General features: G+C 43.5%; 1 protein-coding gene across 3 annotated transcripts in view; it reads left to right on the top strand.

The window, feature by feature from the left end:
- Positions 1 to 905: 905 nt before the first annotated feature.
- The window catches only part of grid2 (glutamate receptor, ionotropic, delta 2), a 324417-nt gene continuing 314366 nt past the window's right edge, over positions 906 to 10956 (top strand). For all 3 annotated transcript variants that reach the window (XR_006033507.1, XM_042100271.1, XM_042100272.1), the window contains exon 1: positions 906 to 1722. Coding sequence is in view for 2 of the 3 variants with exons in the window: in XM_042100271.1 (XP_041956205.1) it covers positions 1635 to 1722 (88 nt within the window). In the remaining variant the exon portion in view is untranslated. The remainder of the gene's footprint in view (positions 1723 to 10956) is intronic.

The raw sequence follows: 10956 nt of genomic DNA, 5'->3' as shown, positions 1-10956 counted from the left end.
GTGACCTCTGCGTAGTTCATCCCGTACAACATTAATATGCTGCACATCTTCGTTTTCTTACATGCCTTATCCAATCATTGCAGTTAATGATGCATCACTGGCTCGCCGGGAGTTTTCTCAATATGGGCCCATAGCAGCAAATGTTCCTTCTACTCCCCAGAGGTCTTTGCTTTCACTGGGGCGCTCTAAAAACATCTTTACCTATCTACATTATCAAGTATACCCATCAACAACTGTGCCTCCATGCACAACATTTGCAATGCAGAATCCTTATGCAATCTAATGTGTTGTCATTTCCTCTACTAGACAATAAGGAATATTACAGTGAAAACAGCGAATATTACAGTGAAAACATTGAAAGATATTGATTGGGCTTTTGCTCTAAAGTCTTCACACTTTATACTACGTTTGTATTCAGCATTGCTCAGGTGGAACGGATGAGGTACTTAAATGTTTATGACATGAAACCACAGTAAGAACAAAGAAATAGGCTATAGGCTGTAATTAACATTATATTGTTTTTAGTGGTCACGTCGCTGTAGTCTGATATGTGTACCACTTTCATAGTTCTAAGTGACCCTAAATTACATATGATTTAGGCTACAACGCACAAACTAGCCTACATTTTGTGCTCTAAAGTTAAAGTAAGCCCACACAGCCTCAGTAATAATTCTATAGTTCAATAGTGTCATGAAAAACTCTTCCTAACAAGTAAAATGAAGACGTGATTGAAATCATGTCTTCATTTGTTGCAGAGAGCAAGAGTGCAAGTTGCCGGACTGGGGAGGAGCTAGAGCCTCACAGATTACCATTCTCCATGATTATGTTACCACCCCTCCCTCTTTGCATCTTTCTCTCTCTCCGTCTATCTTCCTCTAAGGTAATTTAGTCCTACACCGAACGCGACCGGCTACTGATGCTGTGCGTCTAGTTGCATCCCTCCCCTAGCCTCCTCCTCCCACTCAGCACGGTTTATCCAACAAATGCTAACGGGAATCCGCATGCGGAGCGTCATTGCGCGCTCTGTACTGAAATACAGTTCTTTCTGTCGCAGAAAAAGTGTCGCCTCACTGTTCCACGGTACTCTGGAATAAAAGGGCTCGTCGATTTTGTTTCTTTTCAGCCCGAATTCATCCGTTTTGACGCTTCGGTCGACTGAATTCTAGGAGCGCTTTACTGCGTCTTCACGAAAAAGGAAGTTATTCTTTAAATGTTTGGTTCGGTGAGGCTGACACGAATGCGTCGTGTCTGAGGCATGGATCACGGTCCATTCTGATCTTGTCGGAGGTCCGTTTCTGAGTCGCATTAAAGAAGCAGACCATCGTGACAACATGCTTAATACAATCTGGTTTTGATGTCGTTCATGACTCTGCACGGGTGAGTTTGCTTTGGATTCGAACAAGAAGAAATCTTGCGCATTCAGGATGATTTGACGGAAAGAGGATGTTATAAAAAAGGGTTAGCGTCTGGAAATTGCTTCGCTCTGCTCAATACTGTCTCATTCAAGCCCCCCAAAATCCCAGGGAGCGGACGCACCGGAGAAGGAAATCATCTATCTGGACTAAATCTTCAATCACTCGGGATTTAAAATCGCCTGCCTACATTACGGAAAATAACCTCGAACAGCGGGAGAGATGAAAGTTTTTCCGGCAGTGGTCTTATTGGTCACTATTTGGTGTCAGGAGTGGAAGCCCTTGCTTGCCGATTCAATCATACATATCGGTAAGTTATAGTTAACACTGACACCTTCCCCTCCGGCAGGAAATCCGTTGAAACTTTGGACGTTTTATAAGTTGTAGGCAATTCCAAATACATTGCATATTATTGAATTAAGCTAAACAATGTAAATATTCTATTCGTACAATAAACTGTTGAAGACCAATGCGGAGCTCAAGCTATCCCCAGGGTCCCCTGTCGATGTCACCCTTCAGATACACAACATCTTGCCACGCACTGTCCCTGTAGTGGCTAAATGGGCATGGTTTTTCCAGATAGTACTTTGTTTATTCCTTTGGGGTAATTGTAATGCATTCTCTAAATGTGAATAGGCTACATTTACTCGTGATAATACATTCAAATAACAGGCTACTACGTTATTGTCGACCAGATATTTGATGTTGGTAGATTACTGCGCATTGCTGTGGTCATTATAGGAAGGCTATTTACTAAGAACAGGTGGTTTGACAAATCATTCACTATACCTCCAAACAGCTGGTATTAAAGCAGAACAAATCTTTAATATATGGCTTTTTAATTTTGTTCAGTGTGTGCAGGGAAAGCACGAGAAAATAGAAAATTGGCATCCCTGATGTGTATGGATGCGCGTGGGAGAGAGAGAGAGAGAGAGAGAGAGAGAGTACGTATTTCATAATGGTTGTATGGTTGCAGGAATCATTAGAGAAGGGTAGAGACAGTGGACCTCAGTCAAGGGTGCTATATGACTGAGTACTTTTATGCTTCCAAATGGACTAATGGGTCTTCCACACAAACACAAGGAGAGAGAGAGAGAGAGAGAGATAGATGAAAGTATTCATGTGGCTTCTAGAAAAGTGAAGTCAGTATGTTAGCCAACGGATTTTTAACTAGACTTAAATTATTTTTATGTAAGATCCTAATGCACAGTAGGCTATGGACGTTTAATACATTTTGCTGTCGTCTAGAAGAGGCGCAAGTGGATCATTGTTATAACCGCCCCTCCCTCCCCTTAAAAAAACTAAAACATTAGTTGTACCCTGATTAGAGAGATGTCGTATATGAGAGGATAGTTGATATTATTAAATCACTTCATTTTTTTTCAGTATGGATGATAATTAGTTGTTCAGTCAAGACCAGGGTGATCAAGAAGGCTAAACAATCTTGACATCCAATCACTTGACTCTTCTTTCCAGTAAAAAAAACCCCGTCCCTTCAGCTGTAATCTTGATGTGTCCAGTACTCAGTCATCAATAGCTAATTTTCCTCGGCTGCCATTTTGACTTATCACCATGGACTTCAAAAAGGACGACGGTAGCCAATTCCAAAAATAAAGTCACCCTTTCGTCACTGGTCACGTTTCATTGGTCACGCAAGTTGGAATATATAGCTTACACAGCCATCATACATAGGCTACATATATCAGGCAAACGCCACCAATAGCATGCACAACGCAGTTGACAAGAACTATCTTATTGATAAATGAAAATAAAATGTGTGACCTCTTTTATTATCACTGATGACATACATCGTCCATAGCACAGATCCACTAACTTTTGACATTGTCATATAAGCCGCATCTAATCTTTCTCTCTGATGTGGAAGGGGAGAAAGAAGAATGCCACACAGGAAAACAGAACATTGCATTCTTTATTTCGCCGGTTCAAGGCATTTCATCACGCGGGCATTACTTGATTGCCGAGGAGACTCCTTAATGATCTGCATGCTGGATGAAGCACAAGGGCTCCGTGCGTTGAATGGCAATGGCGCCGCTTTATGAGGCTATTCACAAAGTCACTGTGATTTATGTCGTTGAATAGACCCAAAATCCGTGGCATTATGTCGATCTGCCCGGCTCCCTCTTACTGTTGCATATCCACCCTCTTGCCCTGGGTTGAATAGCCAAATATACCCCCCTTACACCATGTTAGTCACGACGAGTGCCACACTTCAAAGGTTTCACAGTCCTCTTGTTGGACCATAGTCATTGCCAGTTGATTTCCGTTGGTTGGTGGAGTTTAAACAGAATCCGATTCTAGTGTCAGGTTTTGTTGGGTAAAATGTGTACCGAGTTTGGCAGAACACTCTCCCCCTAGTGGCTGATAAGGTCCCCCAACTGCAGTGACTGTCATCACAAGCCACCAAGTGTTGACTAGTTACACTGTAAAACCCATTTTTAAGTTGAGTTAGCAGATTTGATAAGTCTTTATGTGCTTTTTGTATGTGTGGAGCCTGTTCTAGTCTGACTTGGCTGTGTAGCAGGCTATGTAGTGTACATTTATCCCAATGTCAAGTCTTTAAGCATGTGCAGAAGACTTTGCCCAATCCAAAGTCAGACATGATACATTAATTGTGGCAGTCTTGACTGTCAGTTGTTTACAGATAAATCTCTTCCATTCCTGTGTTTATGTGTCACTCCAGTAAGTCAAAAGAAGAGGAAGACTTGTCTTCACTGTAAAAGCCAGGCGTGTGTTTTGTGGGTAACATGTTTATATGCCACATTGTGTGTTCACACAAAAGGCACCTTGTACTGCAGCTTAGCGGACATAATGGTGCGTTGCGTTACAATGGTGTAGTCCTTTAACGGGCAGGATAGGATACTGCCTCTTGGCTTTATGATGTGCAAATCCCCAGCTGAAAGGAAAGAGTGAACTTCAGACTCTTCCCCAACCGTCAGCACGGTGCCTGTTATCAGTCCAGAGATCAAAAGGCAGAACAACTCGAACAGAAATGCACTCGAGTGAATGTGGCAGTGTCTGCTGGTGGGTGAGTGTGTGGGTATATGAAAGAGAGACAAAGAAAGAGAGAGAGAGAGAGAGAGAGAGAGAGAGAGAGAGTCAGGATTGGCCTCATTCCTTCGTAGGAGATGACAAAATGAGAGCACTGAACAGCATAATTATTTTATTTTGAAACTCCCAACGACACCTGTATGCAGTGGTCAGGTGATTCCAGTGGGCATAGAGGCCATTGATTGTACTGCTAGTAATTATGGCGACAACATTCAATACATACAAATCAATCAACTTTTGCCTGAGATTTTAAGGCCAAGCTCTTCAGTCGTCCCTCCTCTTGGTCTTCCTGTTGGGCTCATGGAGCCTATCACCTGTTTTGTCTGTTTGACTGACATTTCCCTGACTCTGAGCCAGTGTCATGCTCTGATTGGTTAACGTCACCAGCTTTGCCTGAGAAACTGCAGGAAGGAATACAGTATATTTGTATCTCAATGAACTTGATGCACAGAGGCCTTATGAGTTTTTGGTCTGTTTTAGGATACACTGCATGTTTGAACACATTCAAGTATATTTTAAATGCAATACATAGCTTAAATAAAATAATAATCTTGCCTGTTGATGCTTTAAGCAAGAAACAGAGTGCATCTTTGCTTCCTCTTTTCCCATTCGCTTCCATATTGGTCTTTAGTGGCAGGAAATTTTCAGTGCATAATCCTCACCAAAGCTTTGCAGGTGGGCCAGATGGACAGAGCCATGTCAGTTTTCTATTTTTAGAGGAAAAACTCCCTAGGTCTTTGTAACAAGAAAATAATGATGCGAAGAGCTGGTCAATAGTGCATGAAATCCCAAATAGTCCATCTTCACCTTCCATCACCGCTACCATCTTCATTTCTGCTTTTGGAATCGTTTAGTCTTTCATTCTATTTTTCACACCTCTCACATGGGAAATCCTTTCTGGTTGTGTGTGTCTGTTGGTGTGATTTGAATGACTTGAAAAGAAATCTGATGTGGAAGAGAGAATGTTTTTTGTGGGCTGGTCAACAGCTGAACCTAAAACTGCTATATTTAACTTCATGCTTCATTGTTCTATGGCAATTTTTGTGTTGCTTTTATGTACAGAGATAAGTGCCCCTGGTGACAGGACCACAACTGCTTTCTGTGCTGGCTTAAAGCAGCATGTCTGTTTTGATGTTTGTATTGTATCTGGAACAATGTTGTCAAGCCAGTTCTGAAAGATTAATGTTTGAAAGCCATGGCCACAAGTGATTATTTCCCTCTAATATTCCATGCAAGCAACTGCACGAATACATATTTCCATAAACAATTCATGTGGAAATACAGTAAAAATGGAAATGAAATGCTTTTTCTGTATCGTGGGCGTTCAGCAAGGTGCTGCTACATGGTGGAGAACAAGATGCCATTTCTGTATTGTTGTTGTGGTTGTTGTTTTGTAGCCGAGCTTACTTTTCCATGGTGCCGCCGCCACTGTCTGTCTCCCCAGCGTGAGTAGATGTTCACGGGGGCGGTGAAAATCAGAGCGACCACTGACTAGCTTTCTGCCCTCTTGAACAGGAGTGAGCCCCAGGTCTCTCCCCCCCCCAAAAAAAAGAAGCTCCCAACGTCTCCATTAAGGCTGCCAGCTCAGACAGTGCCCGCTCTCTGTGCTGCAAGAGAGTGGAAAAGAGCAGAAATAGACCCATTGGCTTTAAAAATGATAATGGAAAAAACACTGTGCCAAATGGTGGAGTACTACTTGTGTGTTTGTGTGTGTGTGTGTGTGTGTGTGTGTGGGGGGCGGGCACTGTTAGTATAAAAGTCAGGGTTTGTAAGTAAATCTTTATGAGTCATATTTTGAGAATAGATTTTTTTTTGTGTGTTACAAAAACTAGAAGCATCATCTTGCATCTTGCATCTTGAGTGGTTCTACTGTACATCCTAATTCTGTGGATTTTCAACACGACATGTTTCCCGCTGTTTCTTTTTCTGTGCAGTATTGTAAAGCTGAATCTCAGCAGTCTTTTTTGTACTGCTGATGTCAGAACTCAAGTAATTTCCTGTTTGTTTAGTAAACACGCTCCCAGCGGACTGCTGCACAGCACTACTGTGAACGCGTCAATCAAGCCTTGCTGTAGGCATTATTTAGCACACTACATTGCTGTGTTCACATAACTCAAAGTTGAGGAGACAGAGTGAGAGGAGGAGAGATAGAGAGAGAGAGAGAGAGAGAGAGAGAGAGACAGAGAGAGAGAGACAGAGAGAGAGAGAGACAGAGAGAGCTACATCATTTGCTGCCCTATTCATTACAGGGTCTCTGTCTGTATTCCTGTTGAATTATATTCCTATCATCCTTTTATACTTCCGGTGAGCTGGACTGATTTGGTGAACCTGACCCCCTCCAACAGTTATCTGAGAACCAAGACAACCAAGACAATAGTGTCAGGCAGTCATTGTTATATGTATTTTGTACCTTAGTAGATTTATGAGCATGATGAAATAACGATGCCACGTTTCAGATGCCTGTCAGCAACTGGATACTAATCAGTCGTTGAAAATAACTACCAGTTATAGTAATAGGATTTCCTTTCACAGTTGCTCTCTTAGACACATACTATATATCTTGCCATTGCCCCATGACCTGCTGTTCCTACAGCATGGTCCTCAAATATATAGCAGATGTTTACTGCCTTCTTTGGCTTCTTTGATTTTTAAGAATTGTGAACATCTCAAGGGAGATTTTTTTCCTATTAAACTAGAAGTGAGCATATTGTTATGGACAGAGAAACCAGCTTCAAAGCATTGTTTTTCGTTAAGGGAAAAGTTTTCATAATTGATTTGCGTTATTTTTTGATGTCTCTTCTGCTGCAGTGAAGTTTTCACAGAGGCCGTTCTTTAATCTACTGTCTGGTTTAACTTGCGCTGGAATTTGCAGCTTTCTTTTTTGCATTTGGTTTTCTTCTGAGCTGAGTTATCAATAAAATGTAAATGTGGGCAAAAAGAACCATTCTCTCTTGCATCTGCCATAACAGTTATCACTCCTCTAATGTGGATGATAAGCAGTATACTTCAATGTGCCCCTTCAAATGCATACCAAATGCAGGTATATCTGATATATCAGTGCTTCCTTAGCACAGCCCTTTCTCCACTCATACAGTATCATGGGTGAGCCAGTAAGCCAAGTGTGTGGCAAGCATAGCTTGTCGTGGTGTAATCCATCTTATTTCTAATTTCTTAGCTCAATAATTCACACATCATCTTCATGCTCATCCATCACATTTCCCATGTATACATTAAAATAAATATCTACTTGACATATTACATAAAAATGAATTATAACTTGCACGATAATCCTTATGCAAATGCCTTATTCAATTACTGTATGTCCTAAGCATAAGTCTTGTAAATCTTAAAAAGTTAAGCTTTAAATCCTCTTTAGAAGAAGCCTACTCTAATCATGTGGATATTGTTGTTTTGCCTCACTAATTCCTTCGATTTTCTCTGACCCTGGAGCGGTGATTTCTTCGCCGCTCCCGGCAAAGGTCAAATGCCGATCTATGTCACTGCACTGTGTAGGGAGCACCTCATAATTACTCTTAAATGCCAGTCGCGTCCCACCGAGAAGCCGGACCCCACACTGGGAGGCTTTGGGTCAGCTTATGGGGTTGTGGGCAAAAAGGGTTCTCTCTTTACACAGCTCTTAGTAGTAGGAGGAAATAGGAGGAGTCAGAGGCTATAGTGCTGAAATGGGGATTTGTTCGGTTGCCATGACAGGAGTGTGTGTGTGTGTGTGTGTGTGTATGTGTGTGTGTGCGTGCGTGCGTGCGTGCGTGCAGCTGGATGTAAATCCTCTGGTGATGGTCGAGGAGGAGTTGTGCTTGTGGCTCAGCACTAGTGACGAGGCTGTTTTGTGTCTGAGGAGACTGTAGGCTCTAGGGGCTGGAGAGTGTGTGCATGATGCCCTTAGGGTGCAGCAGAGGAATGGCTGGCTGCACAGCTCATGGGAAGTGTGTATTAAACTCAAACCAAGGGCTTTGCCCAGTTCATGCACCAAGGTCACGGAAACAGACCATAATAAGCATTACTGAATCACAGGAGGAATAGAAAGGAAAGGAGAGGGAAATGGAGTGCTCTCAAAGGAAAATGGACTGCCCTCTAAAATTCAGTCTAGGCCAACCTTATCCTCAGAAAAGTATTTGTATTGTGTAGGTTAAACTAAGTTTGTGAGAAGAGAGTGATGACCCTGAAGACATGACAAATCGATCACCTGCTTGTCTTGCATGCCACTGATGGCCTGGTGGTGCTTTGTAAATCTGTAAGTCTGATCCGTCCCTCGCTTTACAGGTTGACTAATCTGGAGTGGGATCATGGTGGTGGGGGGGAGGGGGGACGCACAGGCAAGCCAGCGTAGCTTTGCTGTCGTCCCTCTTTTGATGGCCAGCCTCCAGCTTCTTGTCACCTGTCGTCTGGCCATCCTTGAACTCCACCTCCCCGCAGCACCGTGCCGAGACACGCCGCTGATGTCGGTCGCGAGTCACGGCCGCAAAACATCACCCCTCGCCCTGGCCCCTATCATCCCCCCTCCTCTCACTGCCAGCGGTCGCCTGACAGTCCTTCTCATTTACACGGCTTAATGCAGCATGACCACACAAGCCAGGCAAAGAGGGCATACGCTGCCCATCCTCTGATGCTGACCCGCTCTTTACTCACCCCACACGCTCCTGGTTGTCGTTCGGGGTGGGATGGGGGCACGTCATCGTCTGTCACCGCCTCATATCCATGAATCTTAAAACACAAGCTGGCCTGCCACGCTGCTCCCGGGCACAGTGAACACACACGCTAAATGGAATCGTAACACAAGGCACTGTCAGGCTCAGAGTCTGCAGAAGCCTTACATATCTTATGTGTCATTGCTTTGTATGTATGGAATTGATTTGTTTATTTTTATTTGTTCATTCATTAAGTTATGCATTCGTTCATTCATTCATTTATTTTGTAAAGGTTTTGGACTAGCTCTAGCTGGGTTGCTGAGTAGGCCTTTGATGATGTGCATTAATTCAGCTACTCCCGAGCAGCTCATTGTAATCAGTGTCTTCATCTGAGGGTGATGAGTGTGCAATTGTAATATTTACAGAGAGGATTAAGAGCCCGTAATGGTCTCAGCTAAGAACTAAATATTTACTCTCTCATACTACCAAGCAATAAAAAAAGATTTTTTTGTATCAGATAAAGTGCAGAAATGGAAGTTGTTGAAGTGGACGAAACTTTTTGAATCTTTCAGAGCTTGCTGATGTTTCATGGCACTGCATGCCAATCTAAGCACAGCCCACTATCTGTGCTGGTATAAGTGTGGACAGCACTAGCCTCTGCAGTCCTAAGATTCAGCTGGTCAGTGTTCAGCTTCTCTCAGAGAGCACTGGACACACAGTCAATATGGACAAGCCCCTGAGCACAAAACCATTGCTTAATAGTCTTTTAAAAGCACTCTGTCACGGTGTAGAAGACAGCTCTTCAGAAAGGGAGACTCGTGTTTGTGTGAAGTTGGTGTGAAAAGCGAAAGTGTGTGAGTGAGCGAGCGAGCGAGTGAGTGCGTGGGTGAGTGGAATAGAAAGAGAGAGGGAGAGGGTGAAATGAGATGGGGGAGGAGAGGAGGTTAGATTTGGGGAGGTGTGTGTGTGTGTGTGTGTGTGTCGGTGGGGACGTGGGGGGGGGGAGTGTAGAGCGCAAGGCACTGGGCTCCCCTCTCTGTTTTTAACTGCATTTTTGTTTTTAAGTGTTGCGTCGCTTGCGTTTAATAAGGGTCTTTCATGTCACTTCAGTGTGTTTATCATAGCTGGCACAGATTACAGGCGGGATTTGCCACAGGCAAAAATTAAGTGCACGTTTACCCCTCTGGTATCATTGCTGTAAACAGTTTGGGTCTGCTGAGAATGATGTAGGGAACATGGCGTGGAACGTGCGTAGGACGAACGTGGCCATGATGAAAAGGCAGACCCTCGGCGGAGGCACAGGAAGGCCAATTACAGCTCCAGCAGCAGCTTGTGACAAAGCAGTGGCAGAGAAAAACAACCTGTGGAAATGTGTGTTTTCAAAGTGGACACGCTGTCAGAGAATGCTCAGGGGTTGGCGTCAGTTTTGTTCTCCAAATGAATTAGCATTGGGTAGCATAAGAAAAGAAAGCAAGAGAGTCAGAAAGAGAGAGAGAGAGACAGAGAGAGACAGAGAACGGAAAACAACCAGTAGATTGGTTTGTGTTGCTGCAGGCTGTGGTTGCCCTTTGCATTTAAATAGTCTGTGGCATTTAAATGGTCACTTGTGTCCTCTCGTTTGCGATTTGGTCAGCTGAAGTGGTGCGGCTTCAGTTTATCTGTCCTGTTGTGTTGCTCTGATCTTGTTTGAGCTCCCTAGGGGGAGGCCTTTTGATCACAGGATTCAGAGGCTCAAACAGAGCCTTTTTCTCCATTCTCATATCTGGCCTACTGTAGTTTACAGTGGAGTGGAGTATCCTCTGCAGGTTTCTTGCATATCATTACAAGAC

This window comes from Alosa sapidissima, chromosome 8 (assembly GCF_018492685.1).
Source record: "Alosa sapidissima isolate fAloSap1 chromosome 8, fAloSap1.pri, whole genome shotgun sequence".
In the NCBI taxonomy this organism is placed as follows: domain Eukaryota; kingdom Metazoa; phylum Chordata; class Actinopteri; order Clupeiformes; family Clupeidae; genus Alosa; species Alosa sapidissima.
The sequence above is the reverse complement of the archived record's forward strand: the minus strand, read 5'-3'. Positions and strand labels throughout refer to the sequence as shown.